The 24,655-nt window shown below is 43.7% G+C and overlaps 1 protein-coding gene across 3 annotated transcripts in view; it reads left to right on the forward strand.

Annotated features, from left to right (window-relative positions):
* Positions 1-24,655, forward strand: part of LOC310693470 (NAD(P) transhydrogenase, mitochondrial-like) — a 963,907-nt gene that overhangs the window by 33,959 nt on the left and 905,293 nt on the right. For all 3 annotated transcript variants that reach the window (XR_014519180.1, XM_083475646.1, XM_083475647.1), the window contains 8 exons: positions 3,418-3,609; positions 4,375-4,528; positions 6,295-6,456; positions 8,345-8,455; positions 10,440-10,585; positions 15,953-16,148; positions 20,535-20,768; positions 21,439-21,599. Coding sequence is in view for 2 of the 3 variants with exons in the window: in XM_083475646.1 (XP_083331772.1) it covers positions 3,418-3,609; positions 4,375-4,528; positions 6,295-6,456; positions 8,345-8,455; positions 10,440-10,585; positions 15,953-16,148; positions 20,535-20,768; positions 21,439-21,599 (1,356 nt within the window). In the remaining variant the exon portion in view is untranslated. The remainder of the gene's footprint in view (positions 1-3,417; positions 3,610-4,374; positions 4,529-6,294; positions 6,457-8,344; positions 8,456-10,439; positions 10,586-15,952; positions 16,149-20,534; positions 20,769-21,438; positions 21,600-24,655) is intronic.

The raw sequence follows: 24,655 nt of genomic DNA on the forward strand, positions 1-24,655 counted from the left end.
CGGATCCACATGTCCTTCCACAGTGGAGACATAGGTTTCCAGGCAGGAGGTGATCATGGTGAGGGTTTGGTAAAGGCTCTTCTCCAATTGGAGTGCTCACAGGCCAGTGTTTCCCAGTTGTCGGTGTTTATACTACATTTTTAAAGATTTGCCTTGGCAGAGTCTTTGACCCTCTTTTGTTGACCACCAGCATTACACTTTCTATTTCGAAGTTCGGAATTGAGTAGTTGCTTTGGAAGACGATAGGCATGACCATGCTGGGTGGGGCTTATGGGGGCTCCACCCCTATGGCATATGACTTTCTTCTTTCACTTTCCATCCCATTGCATTTTGAGTATTATAAGGGCATCTTCTCTCTTTTTTTGTTCTTAAAAAAATGATTCCCATACCATTGTCTATTAGAGTAAAGCTAAATGGCTTTTCTTATACTGTAGAGTCTCCAAAAACTGGGTGGAGAAGTGGTGGGGTGGGTTTTTGTTTTTGCAAATGTGTGTGTGTGCACTGGCGGAGGAAGAGGAGTGGGGGGGGAGTGCACCGCCCCCGGCAGTGTGATCCCGGTGGGGTTCCATCGTGGCTGCCCCCCTACCCATGCTGGGCGCCCCACCCCCACAGGCGGCACACCCTGCCCCCAGGATGTGCGCCCTGCCCCTGCGGGCAGCACACCCCGCCCCCAGGATGCGCGCCCCACCCCTTTGGGTGGTGCCCCCGGGATGCGTGCCAGCCCCACCCCACCTGCTCTCCGCCCCCCCGTGCTGGAGCATGAAGCTCCGCCACTGTTTGTGTATGTGTGCGCGCGTGCGTGTGTGTGTGTGTAAATAAAGTAAATATATTGTCTCCACCATCCTAGGAAAGACAGTGGTTTTCTAGTGATTTCTTACTTCTTCCCAGAGCTTTTACCAGTGTTATGTAGAGCCGCTAAGAGTCACTGGGGCTTCATTGTAGGGGAGGAACATAGAGTCCATTGTTGGTTCTAAAGCCCTGTAATTTTTGCCAAGGTGAACAATGGAATGAGTGACTTAAGTGCAGCAAAAGGCTTCAGTGGTGTGTCTAGGGGTGAAGGTGGGGGAATTTGATTCAGTTTAAAAGTGAACTTACCTAATTTGCCCCTTTCAAAACAGCGTGTAAACTAAAACACAACCAACCTTTCAAATTCACATTTTTCTTATTTTTTCAGCGCAGTTCTCCAGTCAAACAGCGTATACAAAAAATGCATGTGCTTGGATAAGTTGTGCATAAAAATGCATGAAAATAACATGCAGAATATATGATAGAGTAAGGAAAATTCCTCTTCAGAAATATTAGACAAAATTGCATAAAACGTGTGTTTTAAAAGAAATGTGCACTAAAATGCTGATGGATTTTAATGAGGACTCCCTTTTTTAAAAGTGGTGTTGTATCCAACTACAGTGGTACCTCGCAAGACGAATGCCTCGCAAGACGAAAAACGCGCAAGACGAAAGAGTTTTCCGTTTTTTGAGTCGTTCCGCAAGACGAATTTCCCTATGGGCTTGCTTCGCAAGACGAAACGTCTTGCGAGTTCTTGCGAGTTTGTTTCCTTTTTCTTAAAGTCGCTAAGCCGTTAATAGCCGCTAAGCTGCTAATAGCCGCTAAGCCGCTAATAGCCGTGCTTTGCAAGACGAAAAAACCGCAAGACGAAGAGACTCGCGGAACGGATTAATTTCGTCTTGCGAGGCACCACTGTAAGTCCCACTCAGAGCAGACCCACTGAAGAAGTAGGGCCGAGTCAGTCATGTCCATTAATTTAAATAGGTCTACTCTGAGTAGGACTAGCATTGGAAACAACCTATCCATGAGAGTGCATTGCTCTTGTGATAGGAATTTTGAGGTCTTAGATATATGGTAATGTTTATAAGTGTACCAACCAAGCACGTACATAGATCAGCACAGGAAGACCAACCTGGAACCATTTTGATTCCTAAACTGAGCAAATGTTTTCTCTGCAAGGTCAAAGTGGGAAACCTCCCCATTGTCTCTTTCCTCACAAATCCTGTCTTAAGGGCACATTTAAGATATGAGTAGGGTGTGAGCCTGTGACCTGGCCCAGGAACTAAGTATTTATCATTACAAAAGACTGGCCAGGCTCCCCAGGCAATCCAATCAAGTAACCTGCCAGACAGGAGAAAAACAACATTCAAATTTCTGTTTAGACCGCCTTTTTTGTGATGTAGGTATGATGTATCTGGGGGGTGGTCTTAGGTTACACCCCTTCTGTGATGTATGTACTGTATGATGTTTCTGGGGGTGGTCTTGATCTACAGGGTGGCAATTTCAAAAGTCTTTATAAGGCCTTGCGTGCCATTGTTCTGGGTTTCTCCTCTTCTCCTGCAACAGATCAATAAAGATCAAGCTTACTAGCTGCTTTGCTTCTCAGTACTCTCTGGTTGGCCTCTGTTATCTTCTCCTACCAATAGGGAACCTATGTAAGGACTCTATATGGGCTCTTGGATACCCCATAAGGGAAAGGGGCAACTTTTGTTTACAACACTCTTCAGAGGACCACATATTCACAGTGACCCATAATTAATAGGCATACATTCCCTACTTCCATGTCTGGCTGCCAGTCCAAACCAGGCAGACAGAACCATAAAGGGCTAAAGAATACCAATCAATATCCAGATTTTCAAACCAAACAAGGTATTTCACAGGTGGGGGATTTGCAGCACAAGTATGTACCCAGCCTACAATGTATGGGCATTTATTTCACAGTGCCGTACCCAACATAACTGGTGTTTTGCTAGTGAATAAAAGGCTCTGAACTCACTATGCACTTAAAGTCAAAACTCACACACTCCTTAAAAAACCTAGAATCAGAATGTTCAGGTTTTCTTTTTCATTTCTTTTCTTTTTGAAACAACGACAAGGGGATAGTTATGATATTTTCTCACTAAATGTATTTGCTTACAAATTTCTCAGGACTAATTGGAGTGCAATTAATCTGCAAAGTACATCTCGTAACCATGATAGCATCGGGCAACTAAGAGGTGTTTTCAAACCTTTAAAATGCATTTTGCTTCTTCATTCTTGAAATAAGCACCATATGACTGTATAGCTCATTCCCCGAATGGCCTCCCAGCTTGTTCAGTCCTTGGCTCCCGGTCAAAAGTAATGCCTTTCCTTTCCCCTAAGCATCAACACAAGCCGTTCGTTTTAAAAAGGAGAAACCACTTAACTTGTAAAATGAAGTGTCAGAAAACCCACAGACATGTGCAAGGTTTGATTTAAACCATTCAAGAAGGCATTTGGGCATGTAAGTGGCAGATAGATAAATAAATAAATTCGCTGTTGGTTCTGAAAGGTGCTCCAGGTCTGGGCAAACTGCATGAGGAAAGTTTCTAGGCAATGCATGAGAAACACTTTTGGGAAAATAATAATGTTTGTTTATTTCGTTTCCCCCAGGGCGTGGTACATATTGGTTACACAGACTTGCCAAGTCGCATGGCTACTCAGGCTAGTAGCCTTTATTCAAACAACATCTTGAAGTTATTAAAAGCTATTTCTCCCGACAAAGAATACTTTTACTTTGAGCCAAAGGATGATTTTGATTATGGGACTATTGATCATGTAATTAGAGGGACTATGGTAATGAAGGTGAGATTCCCCCCCCCTTCCCAAAATACTTCAATTAACAGTTTAACAAATGCATGCAGAAACCCAGTGAAACCCAGAATCTTAAAGAATAAAGGGGGAGTATCCAAATGCACTTAATGGAACACAAGATAAAGATAATTTAAGAGTTGTCACTGCTGATTCTTTGCTTGAGGCATGAGTCTGGTTTTGCACACCTGCAAGAGCAGCCAATATTGAACCCTCCAAGTGTGGTTGGGCTACAGCCCCCATCAGACCCAGCCTGCAGCACCAGTGGTCTAGGATGATGGGGGTTGTAGTTCAACAACATCTGTAGGGCACCACTTTGGGCCGCAGGTGGTGCTGTGGTCTAAACCACTGAGCCTCTTGGGCTTGCCGATCGGAAGGTTGGTGGTTCAAATCCCCGCGATGGAGTGAGCTCCTGTTGCTCTGTCCCAGCTCCTGCCAACTTAGCAGTTTGAAAGCACGCCAATGCAAGTAGATAAATAGGTATCACTGTGGCGGGAAGGTAAACGGCATTTCCGTGCGCTCTGGTTTCCGTCACAGTGTCCCATTGCGCCAGAAGTGGTTTAGTCCTGCTGGCCACATGACCCAGAAAGCTGTCTGTGGACAAACGCCGGCTCTCTCAGCCTGAAAGCACCATAGTCGCCTTTGACTGGACTTAACTATCCAGGGGTCCTTTACCTTTACTTTTATCTTACCTGTGCAACAGAGATTCCACCCGTTATATTATGACTGTAACCTAATTAGAATTTTTCTCTGCTACAGGAAGGGAAAAAAATATTTCCTGCGCCTTTGCCCAAAACCGTACCACCTGCTGCCCCAGCTAAGCAAAAAACCGTCCTGGAGCTAGAAGCAGAAAAACAAGCTTCCATCTCGCCATTTAGAAAGACCATGACGTCAGCAGGAGTTTATACGACAGGTATTTCATCTTTAAAAAATTGTATAAACTGCATTCCCTACACATGTTGGGGAAAGTAGCCTTGCACCTGCCTTTTCTACCAACTGTGGGTACAGCTGTAACATCAGAAACTGGTTATAACATTTGCACTGGATTTGCACCTGTAGGCCCAAAGCAGAGGGCAATTTCCCAGATTTTACGTGATTTTAATGTGTGACAGCCTCACCATTAAGCTGAGTGTAGCAGCCGGCTTCAGGCAGCTGACTTTGGTTGGCATGCAGCGGCTGCAAATTATTCATTTATTTATTATTATTATTATCATTAGTTGTTTTAGTGTCAGGGAGGGGAAGAGGGGATTTGGTAGTATGTACCTTGACTGTGGGGTGCCATCATTTGCTGTCCCCCCGTCCCCAACAAGGCAGCAATATTTCTTGGTCTGGTCCTCCTGATAGCAACTTACACATGTAGTGCTTATGTAAAAGTTGCACAGGGCAGGCACCTTAATCCCAGAGTGCATTTACTAAACAGTTAGGGTGGGCAGCAGTGGGGAGTTTTGCTGCTATATATATATAGGAAGGACGCGGGTGCCACTGTAGGTTAAACCACAGAGCCTAGGACTTGCTGATCAGAAGGTCGGCAGTTCGAATCCCCGCGACGGGGTGAGCTCCCGTTGCTCGGTCCCTGCTCCTGCCAACCTAGCAGTTCGAAAGCACGTCAAAGTGCAAGTAGATAAATAGGTACCACTCTGGCGGGAAGGCAAATGGTGTTTCCGTGCGCTGCTTTGGTTCGCCAGAAGTGGCTTAGTCATGCTGGCCACATGACCCGGAAGCTGTACGCCGGCTCCCTTGGCCAGTAAAGCCAGATGAGAGCCGCAACCGCAGAGTCGGCCACGACTGGACCTAATGGTCAGGGGTCCCTTTACCTTTTTATGGGGACGGTGTGGGGACTAAAGTTTTCCTCAGACTGGGATTTGTCAGGCTGCATATGCAGCTCTGTACGTTTTCCAGTTTCCTCCATGGGGAGGAAAATACCCACACATTAATGAGCATAGAAAAGTAATATGTTAAGGAGACGAGTTCTTCCTTCTTTCTGAGATGTGCTGGGACTATTTTAACGGACAGGCATTCAGATGTGCAACTCGCTGCTTGCTGTGGTTACAGGCCCCAAAAAGCTTTAACATGTTGTGGTAAGTTACGCAATCCCAGTGCTTCTTTGCCTTGAATAACCAGACTATTCACTTAGAATTGGAAAACAGACAATTGGTTGGTTGGCTAGGTCAGGTTTCCACCCTCAGCAAAAGATAAAACAGACAGAGAAGGTCAACGCAGTTTCTCTCATCAGGTAACGCTGAAGAGCCTGTGTGGTCTGCTGCATATTTTAACCATTTTCAGATGCTCCAATTGAAACTTTTCTTACGAAGCGAGAAAAGAAGTCAATGGAGAAATTAGTGCCGTTTTTTCATTTCGCTCTTCTGGGTGCTCTATCATTTGATGATTTGTTCAGACAAAATACTTAGCATCTCAGAATATGGCATTTCCATTCCTGGATGCCAAAGTGTTCTGGAACAGGCAACTTGGCAAAGTGAACTCTATCCCAGGCAGGTCTCCCTTTTCTGGCAAAAGCAGAGAATGCAAGTTATGCCTATAAAACCCTATTTCAGAAGGCTGCTCCTGCTCCCGTTCTTATTGTTGTCAAGGTCAAAATGTCAATGAGTATGGGTGTGGGCTGATGATCTGGGTTTATTTGAAAGAAAAAATGCATTTTTGATTTGATGCCTTTCTGTTTAGGCCTAACAACGGTTTTAGGGCTGGGCCTCATTTCTCCTAATGCCGCTTTTACGCAAATGGTTACCACGTTTGGGCTTGCTGGAATCGTTGGCTACCATACTGTTTGGGGTGTGACGCCTGCTCTTCACTCACCCCTCATGTCAGTAACTAATGCAATTTCTGGTAAGTCTTGACTCTTGTACATTTTGCTTCTGTTTTGTGTGGTGATTACCATAGAGCAGGCTCACTTATAAGAAAATTCAGAATGAATGCACTTATTCAGATTCGAGGAATGGCCGTCCCAAAATAAGTGGCAGCCATGGTAGATGGGCTTCCATATTTTCTCTCATCGTTGGGAAATTACTTAATACAATAGCAAAGATACCCAAAGACTGCTCATTGGTTGAAGTTATCAAATGCAGCCATCATTTGGGGAAACCCAACCAGATGGGCTGAGAGCCAGTGTGGTGTAGTGGTTAAGAGCGGTAGTCTCGTAATCTCGGGAACCGGGTTCGCGTCTCCGCTCCTCCACATGCAGCTGCTGGGTGACCTTGGGCCAGTCACACTTCTTTGAAGTCTCTCAGCCCCACTCACCTCACAGAGTGTTTGTTGTGGGGGAGGAAGGGAAAGGAGAATGTTATCCGCTTTGAGACTCCTGAAGGGGAGTGAAAGGCGGGATATCAAATCCAAACTCTTCTTCTTCTAAATAATGTATTATTATTATTATTATTATTATTATTATTATTATTATATCTGAGAACAGTGTAATGTAGGATTTCATCAGAAGCTATAGGACTTGATTGTCCATGCATTACATCAATCCAAGTGGCCAGTCCAAGTGTGGCTTAATATTTCTGTGGAAAGCCGACAATGTCCATCAGGTGAAGTACACATGCTCTAAATGCTCTTTGAAAACAGTTCCTGCTTGTTTCGCATAGCAGCACGTACTGAAGACCTTTTTTTCTCCCATTCTGCCTTAAGATCTGCAACTGAGGCCCTATTCATGAGTGTGACAGGGCCTTCTCTGCAGTAGCACCCCATCTCTTGAATGACCCTCCACACCTTGGAATTGCACCTAGCACTGACATTGCTGACATTTGTCATTATGCATCTCTTTGCTCAGGCCATTGGGAAAGGAATGAGATCCGTAAAAAGCCACTCAGCTTGCTGCTAGTTGATTGGGTGTATTTTAATCATGTTTTATAATTTTGACACGGTTTTTGTTTTACAGGTTTGTTGTTTTATTGCTGTATTCCAACCTGGGTCCAGTTGGTAAAGGGCGAGTTAGAAATACAATCCATCCATCCATACCAACCACAGGGTTCTTTGACATTGCTGAGGGACAGTTCTATATAGCCAGCAAGTTTTCCCTGGACTGTGTTATTTCAGTCTGCAGAGTGAAAGGTTTGAATGCCCTTTTCCAAATGAAGAAGAACAAGACTCCCTTCACAGAGAAAACTAGCACATCAGAAAGATTTGTGTGAACCATTCTTCCAGCTAGTTTTCTAGCAGAAAGTTTTTTTCACATCTGTGGTCAAGTATTCAAATATGAAATCCCTCACCTGCAGATTTATGGCAAGAGGTCGTGGGAAAATGCTGCCATTTGATATTAGACTTGTCTTTTACTTTGACATAGCAATCTCCTTATGGTCCAGAATCTGAACTTGGCCTGGAAGCCAATGCAGGTGCTGTTGACTCTGATCCTACTTTGGGATAGTAACTTTACAATCTTTGCCGTTTTATTTCTCTGTAAGAAGCCAGCCCTTGATAAGCAATTTCTGATAATAATTAACAAGGGGTAGTGTGGATTTAGGAATTTTTGTTGCTTGACAAGCTCTGACGTCCTTGCACTGTCAGTAGAAGCTTCCATCCCTCCCCTTGAGGTGGTTTTTTTTTTAGTCTGCTTGCTCAGAAGAGGAGCAGAATGATGTTGACATTTTGAATAATCACCATATTCAACCACAACAGGAAACATCTGCTGTATAATTCAAAGATTTTGAAAAAAAAGTTTACTAATTACACATTCCTTAGTTATGTTATAAAGTCTAAACCTGTTCTGTTTTTCCTTTAGGACTTACTGCTGTTGGCGGTTTGGTGCTGATGGGGGGCTCATATTTTCCTTCCAGCGTACCACAGACATTAGCTTTACTGGCTGCGTTTGTTTCATCTGTCAATATCGCAGGTACAAATGTACTAATGTAAATAATATTTTTATTTATTATTTATTTATACCCCACCCATCTGGCTGGGTTTCTCCAGCCACTCTGGGAGGCTCCCAACAGAATATTAAAAACATCAAACAATAAAAAGCTTCCCTAACCAGGGCTGCCTTCAGATGTCTTCTAAAAGTCAGATAGTTGTTTATTTCCTTGACATCTGGTGTGAGGGTGTTCCACAGAATGGGCGCCACTACTGAGAAGGCCCTCTGCCTGGTTCCCTGCAACCTCACTTCTTGCAGTGAGGGAACCGCCAGAAGGCCCTCGGAGCTGGACCTCAGTGTCTGGGCTGAATGATGAGGGTGGAGATGCTCCTTCGGGTATACTGGGCCGAGGCCGTTTAGGGCTATGATGATGATGATGGTGATGATGATGATAATAATAATAATAATAATAATAATAATAATAATAATAATAAATTTTATTTATTCCCCACCCTCCCTGGCCAGAGCCAGTCTCAGGGTGGCTAACACCAGTTAAATTACAATAGAAACATAATAGGGGGGGGACGGACAAATTTAAAATACAGGTTAAAATGCAGTCTCATTTTAAGAGTAGACCATAGATCAAAACTGTAAGGGGAGGGAAACATAAGGGTCAGGCTGAGTCCAAACCAAAGGCCAGGCGAAACAGCGCTGTCTTGCAGGCCCTGTGGAAAGACGTCAAGTCCCACAGGGCCCTAGTCTCTTGTGACAGAGTGTTCCACCAAGTCGGGGACAGTACTGAAAAGGCCCTGGCCCTAATTGAGACCAATCTAACCACCTTGCGACTTGGGACCTCCAAGGTGTTGTCGTTTGTGGACCTTAAGGTCGTCCGCGGTGCATACCGCAGGGCATACCAGGTGCTTTAAAGGTCAGCACCAACACTTTGAATTGTGCTCGGAAACATACTGGGAGCCAATGTAGGTCTTTCAATGTGGTCTCGGTGGCCACTCTCATTGACTCATTTAACAGCTCTCAAGACGGTGCCCCCAAATAAATGCTCACCCCTTCCTCCATGTGGATGGCTGCTGTGGATCCTTGTGCTCAGTCGCCATCCCTTGGCACCAGGAATGCAATGGGGGAATTCCCCTGGCTCCCTGTGTAGCTGGCTGGAGTCCCCCCCCAGCTCCTGCTCTTTAAATTGGCCAATGAGAGGCCTGCTCTGTAGGGTATGCCTCACTGGCTGAAAGAACATTGGCTGCCAATGAGGCATAATAAGCAGAATCACCTTCCGCCCTCAGTGCAGTTGGCAGAAGAGCTCTACCTACTTATTTAACAGCTCTCAGGACTGCCCCAATTTTTTTTCTGCCTGAAGCAAAGCAGAAAAAATTACCCACACAAAAAGCTGCAGAATACCCAGTTATTTTGGCACCTGAGGCAGAGGATCCCACAAGCACCTGCCCCCCTCCTTGGCAGTAAAAATGTAATAATAATAAGTTGAATGACTTAAAATTTGATGGAGTCTTCGTCTTTAATCTGGGTAACTTTATCACAGCTAGAGATGGAGGAGAAATCCAGTTTGTATTTCAACATGACGCTACCCACTTTCTGAAACTATCAGAACTGAAACTCAGCCAGCCTTCAAAATTTGCCCTTCCCTGAATTTTGCAATGTGGTTCTTCAGCCAAGTAAGATGTAGAAAAATGTGCACACTAGAGTAAAGTGTGCATCCAAATGCATATATTAATGAAAATTTCATACAAGAATGCATTATATTGTGAAAAACCGCTTTGCAAAAGTGAGTATATTAGATAAAATTGCATACAAACGTATGTGTATTAGGAGAAATTTACACCAAGATGCTAAGGAATTTTCATGTGAGCTTTTTTTTAAAAAAAAATGAAAACGGTTGTGGAAATGTAGTGAATTGAATTTAAGCCTGGAAAATTGAGAAACAGAGAAAAATGAAATATTGGCCTCTAGCTCTTCGTTTTCATTCTAAAAATCCATGTTCCTTTTTTCCCAACAGGTGGCTTCTTAATTACCCAGCGAATGCTGGATATGTTTAAACGACCGACAGATCCACCAGAATATAATTATCTTTATCTTCTCCCTGGAGGGGTGTTTGTGGGAGGATATGGCGCGTCTCTTCTCAGTGGACACAGCATTGAGCAGGTCAGAAATCATTTCTCTAATTTTTACCATCCATTTGCGTAGATTGTCTTAGCAGAGATGATAAGCAAGCCAAATCAATACAGTGGTACATTGGGTTAAGTACTTAATCCGTTCTTAACCTGAAACTGTTCTTAACCTGAAGCACCACTTTAGCTAATGGGGCCTCCTGCTGCTGCCGCACGATTTCTGTTCTCATCCTGAAGCAAAGTTCTTAACCTGAGGTACTATTTCTGGGTTAGTGGAGTCTGTAACCTGAAGCGTATGTAATCCGAGGGACCACTGTACTTATGAGCTACTCTTAAGTAAAGCCAGATCTGGATTAAGGGGATGAGGAGCATGCACTACATATTGTAACAACATAAATATAACATAAAGTTATCAAAAAATTAACTAAAATTAAAGTAATAAATGCATTGAAATCAAAGGGGAAATCTTCACACACAAATCATTCACTACAGTCATTTTTTCAAACAGATGTTTTCTGGTTTTGACAGTGATGAAATCTACGATGTCTTACCTCAGGGGCTCAGGGTGGCATTAATAAAAGTAACAGTAACAGTAACAACAACAACAACAACAACAACAACAACAACAACAACAACAACAACATAACACCGGTCCTGAAAGGCCTACATTGGCTCCCAGTACGTTTCCGAGCACAATTCAAAGTGTTGGTGCTGACCTTTAAAGCTCTAAATGGCCTCAGCCCAATTTAGATGGGAAACCCAGCCAGATGGGCAGGATAGAAATAATAAATTATTATAATATTATTATTATACCTGAAGGAGCGTCTCCACCCCCATTGTTCAGCCCAGACACCGAGGTCCAGCTCCCTGGGCCTTCTGGCGGTTCCCTACCTGCGAGAAGTGAGGTTACAGGGAACCAGGCAGAGGGCCTTCTTGGTAGTGATGCCCACCCTGTGGAACGCCCTTCCATCAGATGTCAAGGAAATAAACAACTCTCTGACTTTTAGAAGACACCTGAAGGCAGCCCTGTTTAGGGAATATTTTAATGTTTGATTCTATTTTTAATATTCTGTTTTGAGCCCAACCAGAGTGGCTGGGGATACCCAGCCAGATGGGGAGCTCCCAATAGAATATTAAAAACATGATAAAACATCAAAAATTAAAAACTTCCCAAACCAGGGCTGCCTTCAGATGTCTTCTAAAAGTCAGATAGTTGTTTATTTTCTTGACATCTGATGGGAGGGTGTTCCATAGGACAGGCGCCACCACCGAGAAGGCCCTCTGCCTAGTTTTCGCTCTCCCTTGTCTTTACAGTGTAGTTAGCCATTTCCCAGAGGAACAAGAACAGAAAAAAAGAAACATGGTGTCAGTTTTCAGCCTGCATTTTCATTTACTTTAAACAAGAATGTGGGCAAATGGGGTGATGTGTTTTATTTTTTGGACTGCCTTACGTTCAAAACAAAGCAGGTGAGCAAAATCATATTTGAAAAGAAAACTGACAAATGCTCTGCAACATTGGTCACACAACAGGTATAAAACATTGGCTTTTTTTACCAACAGCTGTATAGGGGGAATCCATTATTTGATATTGCTTAAGAAAATACCTATACACTTTCATACCTGTTGCTTAGATTATGTGGGGTGGCCCATTGTTCTTTCCATCAAATAAAAGACAAAACAGAGCTGTTCAATAAAAAGTCTGTTCTTTTATTCAATCTCCAGAAGTGTCTACTGAGCCAAAGCTTAATTGTAGACTAGAACAGATGTTGACAAATTATTTTCAAGATTCAGAGTAGCGAATTGGCATGCAGCCCCTTCTAGAAGTGCATTGTACCGTGCAAAAAATACTGGGGAGAAATGTTCATAATTGCATCTACACTTTACACTAATATTCTACTGCCAAATTAATATACAGTGGTACCTCAGGTTACAGACGCTTCAGGTTACAGACTCCGCTAACCCAGAAATAATAACTCTGGTAAAGAACTTTGCTTCAGGATGAGAACAGAAATCGCACGGCAGCAGCACAGCGGCAGCAGGAGGCCCCATTAGCTAAAGTAGTGCTTCAGGTTAAGAACAGTTTCAGGTTAAGAACGGACCTCCGGAACAAATTAAATTCTTAACCCGAGGTACCACTGTATATCTTATGGATTATCTCACTTCATATGTATCCTGCTCTTCCTCTAAAGAGGTCAGTGCAGAATCTGTAGCAGATTTAAAGATGTTTTGAAAACAAATACTAGGAAAGATCAAGGGAATAGAAATAGAAATACTGTTTGATCCTATTTGAATGTCAGATGTCAAGGAGATAAAGAACTATCCAGCTTTTAGAAGACACCTGAAGGCAGCCCTGTATAAGGAAGTTTTTAATGTTTGAAGTTTTATTGTGTTTTTAATATTCTGTTGGGAGCTGTCCAGAGTGGCTGGGGAAACCCAGCCAGATAGGTGGGGTACAATTATTATTATTATTATTATTATTATTATTATTATTATTATATTTTCAGAAAAATGAGAACTTTGCTAGAACAGGCCAAAAGACCACATGGTCCACATACTCTTCTCATAAAAAGGAAAAACAGTTAATATATTATTTAATGATAGCAGCAAAGGTACTGGTGGCCTGGCATTGGAAAACAGAGGAATTTACCAACAGTAAGAGACTGGGAGTCAAAATGCTGGACTTAAACTCAATCTGCAAGATTAAGTTAAATCTGCAAAATTAACCAAATTGGAGAGAATAGAATAAGAGCAGAATTTAACTGCATTAAATTAATGAACATTTCTATTCAACATATTATTAAACTAAAAGTACAGTTGGTTACAAAAGTAAGTTAAAATTGGGCAGTATAAAGATATGAGAGGTGTCATGTTTTGTATTTTGGCCTGTCTGTTTCATACAGTTTGTATAGTTTGATCAGAAATTTTAAATCAACATCTTAATCAATATATACCAAAAGATAAAACATTTACGTTATTCCTATTGTAGAATCATAGAACTGTAGAATTGAAAAGGGTCAACCCACTGCATTGCAAAAATCACAGTTTATAGTTAGCATTATTATTCTTAAACTTCTTAGATGCTTGTTACCCAAAGGTCTCAAAGCAACTTAGAGCACATTTGAAAACATAAGCATAAATACATTATAACATTTTTTAAAAGTATACATCAGTTATTTATTTTAACTTTTCCTTTTAGAGAGAAGAAGGGCATACGTTGTACACTATGAGTCATCTGTTTTTATGATGACACAAAAAGCACCTTTCATATTTCTGGAAATGCAGGCAGAATAAAAGAAGTCTGTGTTAGCCTTGGTTAAATAAGGGTGGAATGACCAGATTATTCTAATTGGGTTCTGCTGTGTGACTTTAATGACCATTGTTGGGGAAGGGGAAATTTAGTAACACATTTTTCCCCCCTTCCCTAAAGATTACATTGAACATTTGTGATTAGCAGTGGGGGAAATAGCATATGCTTTTCAAACATAAGGAGAACACCACATGTTCTATATAAATGCATTGTCATACAGGGATTTCAAAGCATTTTGGTGTATCAAAACACTAAAAAATCAAAGTGAGAGGAAAATCTGACGGAATGATCTCACAAAGCTGGCATCTTTAAAATGTGTTTGAACGAGTGATCTGTAACTCTTCCACACATAAGAACAATGGCTGAAACTTTAAAAAAAGGAAAAACTTGGCATAGAAGTAACTGAATAAATCTAGCAAGGATGTTATACCAATAAACCATAACCTGAGCTACTCAGTTTTTCCCTTGTTATACACCTCTGGAAGAATGTGATAAGAGCTAAAGGTTGCATTCAGTGCTAGTCCTACTCAGTGCAGAGCCACTAGAGTTAATGATCATGGCTAATACATAGAGGATACAGCTATGTTCTATCACAGTCAGAGGCAGAATGTCTTCAGTTGGTGGGAATTGTGAGAGGCCAAGAGTGAAGAAGAAGAAGAGTTTGGATTTGATATCCCGCCTTTCACTCCCCTTCAGGAGTCTCAAAGTGGCTAACATTCTCCTTTCCCTTCCTCCCCCACAACAAACACTCTGTGAGGAGAGTGGGGCTGAGAGACTTCAGAGAAGTGTGACTGGCCCAAGGTCACCCAGCAGCTGCATGTGGAGGAGCGGAGACGCGAACCCGGTTCCCCAGATTACGAGACTACCGCTCTTAACCACCACACCACACTGGCTCCCAAGAGTGCTGTTGCGCTTGCAAACTTCCCAAAGACTGGACCCTTTGAGAAGAGTATGGTAGACCATGCGGCCTTTAGGCCTGATCTAGCAAAGTTCTCCTGTTCTCATTTTTCTGGAAGTAATAATAAAATAATAATAAATTATTATTTATACCCCACCTATCTGGCTCGCTTTCCCCAGCCACTCTGGGCTGCTCCCAACAGAATATTAAAAACACAATAAAACATCATACAGTAAAAACTTCCCTAAACAGGGCTGCCTTCAGGTGTCTTCTAAAAGTCAGAGAGTTGTTTATTTCCTTGACATCTGATGGAAGGGCGTTCCACAAGGTGGGCATCACTACCAAGAAGGCCCTCTGCCTGGTTCCCTGTAACCTCACTTCTCACAGTGTGGGAACCGCCAGAAGGCCCTCGGAGCTGGACCTCAGTGTCCGGGCAGAACGATGGGGGTGGAGTATATCCTTCAGGTATACTGCGCCAAGGCCATTTAGGGCTTTAAAGGTCAGCACCAACACCCAATGTGGGTCTTTCAGGACCCGTGTCATATGGTCTCGGTGGCCACTCCCAGTCACCAGTCTGGCTGTCGCATTCTGGATTAATTGCAGTTTCCGGGTCAGCTTCAAAGGTAGCCCCACGTAGAGCGCATTGCAGTACAGTGGTACCTCAGGTTAAGTACTTAATTCGTTCTGGAGATCCGTTCTTAACCTGAAACTGTTCTTAACCTGAAGCACCGCTTTAGCTAATGGGGCCTCCTGCTGCTGCCACGTCGCCGGAGCCCAATTTCTGTTCTTATCCTGAAGCAAAGTTCTTAACCTGAAGCACTATTTCTGGGTTAGCGGAATGGGTAACCTGAAGCGTATGTAACCTGAAGCGTATGTAACCCGAGGTACCACTGTAGTCCAAGCGGGAGATAACTAGAGCATGAACCACTCTGGCAAGACAGTCTGCAGGCAGGTAGGGTCTCAGCCTGCATACCAGGTGGAGCTGGTAGGTACCAACCTCATTCCTGATGCTCCTTTAGTTAAAAAGTAATATCATACTACAGCTGCCTTTCCTTTTGCTCACACCAAACAAGTCACATACTTGTTTACAGCTTGCTGTGCAGAAGGCTTTGTGACAAGTGGGATGTCAATCCCAGACTTAAGAACTATAATGGATTTCTTTCAACACGTATATGCTCTGTTTTTGTCTCCCTCAGATGATGTATCTGGGCTCAGGTCTTTGCTGTGTAGGTGCGCTAGCCGGGTTGTCCAGTCAGAGCACCTCTAGACTGGGCAATGCTCTAGGGATGATTGGGGTTGCTGGCGGCATAGCAGCTACGTTTGGTGCTCTGAAACCATCCCCTGAAGTGCTGGCCCAGATGTCTATGGCCATGGCTATGGGTGGAACCATGGGTGAGTACCGTTCGCTGTACTAACTAAACCATGGGTAGGCAATCTATGGCCCGGGGGCCGGATGTGGCCCAATTGCCTTCTCAGTCTGGCCCACGGACGGTCAGGGAATCAGTGTGTTTTTACATGAGTAGAATGTATCCTTTATTTAACATGCATCTCTGGGTTATTTGTGGGGCCTGCCTGGTGTTTTTACGTGAGTAGAATGTGTGCTTTTATTTAAAATGCATCTCTGGGTTATTTGTGGGGCATTGGAATTTGTTCATTTCCCCCCAAAAATATAGTCCGCCCCCCCCCCAAGGTCTGAGGGACAGTGGACCAGCCCCCTGCTGAAAAGGTTTGCTGACCCCTGAACTAAACTATTGAACTTGGTGCTCCTTGGAAGGGCTCCTGCAATGAGAAAGTCATTTGCAGTTAACAAGCTACCAAAGAACAGCTTTCTGGTCGCTGCTGTTCTTCCCCTCCAATGTGCAGATACAAGGGAATATTGTTTTACTATTTGCTGTGTTTTCTAGGTAAAGGTAAAAGGTAAAGGACCCCTGGATGGGGTCAAAGGCGACTATGGAGTGCAGAACCACTGACCTTCCAATCAGCAAGCCCAAGAAGCTCAGTGATTTAGACACAGTGTTCTAGGACATGTTTTCATTTAATTCAGGGTATTTGCAAGCCCCAACAAGCTGACCTTAATTATGTGCTTCTTAGATCATTCATGGATGGATGGATGGGTGGGTGGGTGGATGGATGGATGGATGGATGGATGGATGGATGGATGGAGTAGAAAGATATTCGCACCAGCCATTGGAATTTATGTACAAAGCAGTAGATGTTGGTCCATTAGGGTGAATTGGACATTGCCCCACAAATTTCTTACCTCTTCCCTAGTGGTCTTTCCTCTGCACCTTTCTGAACACACCCATTATTCTGTTTAAAAGTGCTGTTGGGCTGCCATAATAACACACATCTGTATGGAACAAGTAGTTTGGGACTGTGGCTCCTTACCCTGCAACCATCAGCTGCCCAGGAGGTGCAGGGACTTTGTTTACTTATTTATCCCAGGGATTTCTCTATTGCCCTTTATCCAAGCATCACAGGGCAGCTTACAAAAGTTTAATATCACCAATACCCAGTATAAGGCTGAAATTCCAGCATCACTCACCTGGTTGGGAGTAAGCTCCACTGAATACTGTAAAAGGTAAAGGGTAAAGGGATCCCTGACCGTTAGGTCCAGTCGCGAGCGACTCTGGGGTTCTGGTGCTCATCTCACTTTACTGGCCGAGGGAGCCGTACCGGAAGACAATGCCTTTATGAGAATTTGAACTATTGCTACTGCAGGTAATATGAAGACCTCACTGCCAAGACATCACTGATCCATCAGTCAATGGATTGTTAAGCATCTTTTGGGACTTAAGAGGTATATTTAACTCCAAAAGGTGGCAGTCTTGACTAAGAGGGAAAATGACAAAATAGAGAAGCAAGATATGTATCTTTTAAACATAAGGGGCATTTCCTCTGGAGCCAAATTTGCAGCCAGTTGCTATGAAACGAAGTAGTTTTCGTGATACTGGTGTTTATGAACTTTTGTTCTGCTACTTCGCCAAAGTCTGTTTGGCCCCCACAAGGCCAGGCATTCCCCAAGCATATCGATTCTAAATTGTAAAATCAGCTTGCATGTTTGTTTGTTTTTTTTAAAAAAATAGTTGTGTGAATAATCCCTCAGTGAACATAAATGGAGGACAAAATAATGAGAACCTATTCTGTACCCACAAAACCCAAGTTCTTGGAAATGTCCTCTGGAATTTTTTTGGGTGGAGTTTTGTTCTGTGTTTTGCTCTCTACCAGGACTGAAATCCCTTTCCAACAAATATTGATATATCTTGTGCCATTTTCAAAGGCTGGCTAATAATAGTTTAGAAATCCATCTCAGTCTTAAAAAATTGGCAGAGCAGCATCCCAGTCCAGTTTTTATGAGTCCTCTAAGAAGCATATAAGAGACGTGGGTGGCACTGTGGGTTAAACCACAGAGCCTAGGACTTGCCGATCAGAAGGTCGGTGGTTCGAATCCCTGCGACGGGGTGAGCTCCTGTTGCTCGGTCCCTGCTCCTGCCAACCTAGCAGTTCAAAAGCACGCCACAGTGCAAGTAGATACCGCTCCTGCGGGAAGGTAAACAGCGTTTCCTTGCGCTGCTCTGGTTCGCCAGAAGCGGCTTAGTCATGCTGGCCACATGACCTGGAAGCTGTACGCCGGCTCCCTCGGCCAATAAAGCGAGATGAGCGCCGCAACCACAGAGTCGGTCCCTTTACCTTTAAGAAGCATATAGAGCATACAGAACTCACTGCCATCCCCACTCTGTGCAGTAGCAAGATTTCAGGGGGTTCCGAGTGCTTACCTAGGGTTGGTGTTCCTTTGGAGAATTGAAGACGCAGCAGAGACTGTCATAGCTTTAAGAAACATTATTTATTCACATGATTACACCTTCAGTCTGCATCGAGGGAGTCCACATCTTACAGCATGGTCATTTCAAGAGTGACTTGTGCAGCACTGGAGTGCAAAGCCTCTCTCCCAGCCCCAGTCTTCAGCCATCCTGCCCAAGATAGATACCCCCTTTGTTCCCTCCTTCTTCTTCTCAACACACTTTGCTCTAAAGACTCTTTTCCTGTCATCTCAAGCACATACCCCATCATCGTAGCAACCTCTGTCTGCCCAGGCCCAATATTCCTCTTAAAGGGGCCATCAACACCTTTTGTCAGGGATGCGGGTGGCACTGTGGTCTAAACCACTGAGCCTCTTGGGCTTGCCAATCGGAAGGTCAGCAGTTCGAATCCCCGTGGCGGAGTGAGCTCCCGTCGCTCTGTCCCAGCTCCTGCCAACCTAGTAGATCTGAAAACATGCCAGTGCAAGTAGATAAATAGGTACCACTGTGGTGGGAAGGTAAATGGCATTTCCTTGAGCTCTGGTTTCTATCAGGGTGTCCCGTTGCTCCAGAAGGAGTTTAGTCCTGCTGGCCACATGACTTGGAAAGCTGTCTGTGGACAAACGCCAGCTCCCTCAGCACCACAACCCCATAGTCCATAGTCACCTTTGACAGGACTTAACCGTCCACGGGTCCTTTACCTTTACTTTTTTTAGTACAAGAAGATCAAGAGTAAGCAACCCAGCACTGTGGTTCTCAGTCTCAGAGTATTACGTAAGAAAAGCTCCAGTTTTATCCCAGGATTCCATGATACATTTTCCAAACAACAGTGTCCCGTGTCTATTCCAAACTTTAAACCATAGCTAGGTCACTGTAGGAACAGGCATTCATTGTAGAAATAGACAATACCGGTAGGAAGTGGGTATGGTTATTTATGTCAGTGGTTTTTGAAATTTCTACCTCCAGAGAGTTCTATCGATGCAGGCATGCCTGCCAAGAAACCTTGACACGTTGCAGAGGATTCTGGGTGTTCTTCCAGGGCAACCTCTCTCTTTTTAAATCACTTCTGGCTAAGTCTGTTAGCTCTCCACATCACGCTGCTGGGACTGAGGGTGCCCCAGGACACACCAAACCCTCTATTGCTGAGCATTGCAAGGATATAGTGAACAAACTGTCTCTCAGGGTTATTTGTCTGCCATTACAGTGGTGCCTCGCAAGACGAAATTAATCCGTTCTGCGAGTCTCTTCGTCTTGCGGTTTCTTCATCTTGCGAAGCATGGCTATTAGCGGCTTAGCGACTATTAGCGGCTTAGCGGCTATTAACGGCCTAGCGGCTATTAGCGGCTTAGCGGCTTTAAGAAAAAGGAAACAAACTCGCAAGAACTCGCAAGACATTTCGTCTTGCGAAGCAAGCCCATAGGGAAATTCGTCTGGCGGAACGACTCAAAAAACGGAAAACTCTTTCGTCTTGCACGTTTTTCATCTTGTAAGGCATTCATCTTGCGAGGTACCACTGTATTTATCTGCTCCTGACAATGCCCTGTTATGCTTCCAAGGTAGCCCAGGACACCCCAGGAAATTGCTTGAAAATTATTATTTTGTGCCATAGTTTGATCTTCCAGCTATCCTTCTATTTAATATAGTCTGCCAACTGCAGATCGCTCTCCCACACTCCTTCCCCTGATGGGCTTGTGGCTCTGACACTCTATTTTTGCTCTGAGTTCTTTAGATGCTGTTGCCTTGAGAGAAGTCCTTGCGACACCTTCTTTTCGGAGAGGGCTTAAAATAAGCTTGCGATTTCCTATTATTTTGTCTTTGCACAAAAAAAGGGGGGGGGAATAACTTAAGAAAGTAAAGTAAACAGCCTTTGTTACTTAACTGGCTGTTTATGTTTCTAAGACAGTATGAAATACAATACAACATTTTCTTTAACGACAACAACAAAAATATCTTGGATCTAAATTGTTTCCTTTTGCAGGTCTCACCATTGCGAAACGGATTGAAATTTCCGACCTTCCTCAGCTTGTTGCTGCATTTCACAGTCTGGTGGGTTTGGCAGCAGTTCTGACGTGCATTGCAGAGTACATGATCGAATATCCACACCTTGATGTCCACCCTTCTGCTAATGTTCTCAAAACAGTGGCCTATTTGGGCACCTATATTGGGGGTGTGACATTCAGTGGTTCTTTAGTGGCATATGGAAAACTACAAGGTACACTCAATTATTTTTATTTTTATTCCCTGCGGTTTAGACACCCAAAGTTACGGCGTACAGACTTCTGCTCTTGGAGTTAGGAACGCTGTTCACGCTGAATTTCCATAAGGGTTGATGCCAGCCTTTTAGAAAGAAAGAAAGAAAGAAAGAAAGAAAGAAAGAAAGAAAGAAAGAAAGAAAGAAAGAAAGAAAGAAAGAAACCTTTGAAAATTTTGTGGCTTGATCCCAAGATTTGCTGAACAAGTAAATAGTTGCTTCGGACACAGCAATTTATTTGCAGAGTAGCTGTAGTGTCATAATATTACAAATTGGCATTGTGTGAGTTATGCAGTCACAACAAGGACCAGCAAAGAGTAGCAGACCAAGTGCTGCACTTAGACTTGAAAAGACCCGGGTTCAAATCCCTGATTTCCAAATGGCTTTCTCCTTGCAGAATAGACCAGCCACTGAAATAAATCTCCTTGACAAAAAGCAGGATAGTGAACCCAACAATCACATATCCAGCAGGTTCTATTAACCCTCTGCTGACCAAACCTCAGTCTTAAAACTTAGGATCACAGGACTAGAAAGAGCCCTTTGGACGACATCCAGATTAAAAACCCCAAATTGCAATCAAATATTAACATGCCAAAAGATTAAGCCTCAATATTGGTTTTTCCCTCCCTAGGTATATTAAACTCTGCTCCGCTTCTTCTGCCTGGTCGCCATTACCTGAACGCTGGGCTGTTGGCAACTTCAGTTGGCGGCATGATTCCTTTTATGCTAAGCCCCAGCTATACGACTGGCATGGGCTGCCTCATAGGAGTTTCAGGACTCTCCTCCATCATGGTATGAACAGAAATGAAGGCTTTGGGTTTGAAGGAGGGGAAAGGTGGGGCAAGTCAGGAACCAGAGGTGAGGGCAAAATTGGGTCAAGAGGGAACCTGGTGAGTGTTAGAATTCCTGTTCCATGATTGCAGTCATAGGATTTTTGTCTATCACATGATGGTATAAGTTTTGACTCCACAGAGTGGGAAGTGACGGAGACAGGATGTTTGTGTTACTGTGTTCCGTGAAGTGGGACTATTGTCCTTTGTTCTTTTTCTCTTTGCTGTCTGATGATAGAGAGAGAGTGAGCCAAGTTGCAGTGCTACATGTGTGTTTATATGTAAATAAAGTAGATTAGCCAAAATGCCGAGTTACTGAGGTCTGTTACACATGATGTGCATACTCGGCGGATCCCTAAGTATGCCGGTGTCGCTGTGCTGTTCAGTCTGAAGAAAGCTTTTGAAGCTCCCAAATGATTGACCAGGAGGGAGAGAACATGCCAGTCGGGCATGTGTCTCTGCCAGGGTCCTACTCGAGCGTGGGCCGAACTCCTGACAGTGAGTTGGGGCAGAATCTTCTAGAACAGCTTGGTAATGGTAGGAGGATGGAGTCATGGACACTGGACTGTGAAACAGATATATTATGCGGTGAGGCTGGCACAAGTCTAGTGAGCTAATAATGTGCAGTTCGAAAAATGGGAGGGGGGTCAGATACATTAGACATATTAATTAAGCACTTAAATATAAAGCAATATCAGGAATGGCATGTACACAAATTATACAAGGGTAAGATGTGCTCACTCTCCGTACTGAAAACAAACTGCCCAAACTATATTTTAAAAACTCTTCTTCTTTTTGACTCGAACCTCCTCCTCTTCACCTTCATCTTCAGGCAGGTAACATCCTTGTACAGTGGTGCCTCGCAAGACGAAATTAATCCGTTCCACGAGTCTCTTCGTCTTGCGGTTTTTTCGTCTTGCGAAGCACGGCTATTAGCGGCTTAGCGGCTATTAACGGCTTAGCGGCTTTAAGAAAAAGGAAACAAACTCGCAAGATCTTGCAAGACGTTTCGTCTTGCAAAGCAAGCCCATAGGGAAATTCGTCTTGCGGAACGACTCAAAAAACGGAAAACTCTTTCGTCTTGCGTGTTTTTCGTCTTGCGAGGCATTCGTCTTGCGAGGTACCACTGTAGCCATTTTGTGTGTGCCTATTACAGTTACTGTACGAAGGCAAATTAATAAATGAATCATTGCCGTATAGTAGATAAGAACCACAGACTCCTGTGAAGAAACCACCACTGGTACGGGATGTAAGCAAGGAGCAAAGCATGCTTTGTATTTGTTCATCTTCCCCCATCTCCTTTCTATAGTGTGGGTTGTCAAAGAGGGGAATTTGTTTAGCTGGAAAATCTGCTTTTAAAAAAACAACCCTCTTGTCATGCTCCTTGGCGAGTCAGACAATGGGGTTGGTAGTAGGTTCGTTTTTTTCCTTTGTTTTTAAGTAAGGCCAGCGCTGAAATATACTGGGTTTTTAGACCCCAGTACGTATTAACTTGCCAGAATGTGGTTTAGCTGGTTAGCAGAGTGCAATCATGGAACGTCAGCTACCCTTGGCATGCAAAGATATTCCAGACGAAAAGGCTGGGTATAAATTTAGTAAACAAATAAATAGCAGTGACATAGTCTGCACTGTTGATCACAAACAAGATAATTTAGGGTATATAATTGCTCCTGGACCCCAGGGTGGGATGGAGAAGCAACTATTTTGATGTTGCTTTCATTCAGCCCAATAAATCATATTGTTTTCCCTATTGCGTGTGTAAGAAATATAAAATAAGTAAGACTGTGTTGTTGTTTTTTGGTGTGGTGGTTGGGCCGCCAGCAAAGGCTGTGCTGTGCTGCCTATTTTGAATTTCAAGCAAGGTAGCGCAAACTTCTCCCACGAATATCCAGCGTCTGCTGAGCAATACAAGATGCAGCTGCGGCTGGAAGGGGCTGGCGATGTTCCGAGGACTTCGCAGAGCCCTCTTCAAAATAGTTGTGCGGCTCTATAGAAATTCCATGAAAAAATCCAGTGCAACCCCTTCAGGATCCCACAAACCACATCTGCAGGGTTCCAAAAAATTCTTAGCTGCGGGCTTTATGGTGAAATAAGCTACTGGTTTAATCAGTCAGATGTTATTGTAATCCTAGATTGGAGAGAGAGAGAAAGAGAGAGATAACAGTATGAGCCAAGAATGGGCTTGATGTAGGGTTCCCAAATGTCTGTTTGACGTAACCAAGATCTTTGGGTAGATGCTTGCAATTTTCTTGGGGGGGGGTAATAATTAATGCCCTTCTTTTGCACCATTCAGGCTACTATGGCTGTAGTACGCTAGGAAATATAAGGAGCATTGTAGTAACACTGTCATGTTTTTTGGGATTTGGGGAAGGACAGTAAGATGGGCAGATCAGAAGAATCCTTATTGGGACTTCTAGATATTTAATTGAACTGCTTTCCATTCCAATTGCCAATGCAAGGCATATAGGGCTTTCGCCATAGAAATGGAACAAAGCACCTGTAGAGTGGACTGTCCAGAGTCAACCTTTACTTTAATTACTTAAAGTACTACTACTACTACTACTACTACTACTACTACTACTACTACTATTTCTTCTTCTTCGATCACTCGTAGCCGAGTAAGATTGTCTTCCATAAACACGGTCTTAACAGTGAGTCCATAAGTGACTGTGGAGGCCAATTCTGGATCCACACATCCTTCTACAGTGGGGACATAGGTTTCCAGGCAGGAGTTTGCCAAGCGTGCCTTCCTCTTAGCACATTTCCCCCTTTTGCCCAAATTTCAAGCGTCTTCAAAGCCCATTGAAGACGTAGGTTTCCGGGTGGGAGTTGATCACTGTGTGGATTTGCCAAGCGTGCCTTCCTCTTAGCACATTTCTCCCTTGCATTCTGAGTTTGAGTGTCTTCAAAGCCCATGACACCTTTGGTAAAGGCTGTTCTCCAACTGGAGCGCTCACATGCCAGTGTTTCCCAGTTGTTGGTGTTTATACTACAGTTTTTTAGATTTGCCTTGAGAGA

Source organism: Podarcis liolepis (assembly GCF_965112155.1).
Source record: "Podarcis liolepis genome assembly, chromosome: 14".
NCBI classification, from domain to species: Eukaryota; Metazoa; Chordata; class Lepidosauria; order Squamata; family Lacertidae; genus Podarcis; species Podarcis liolepis.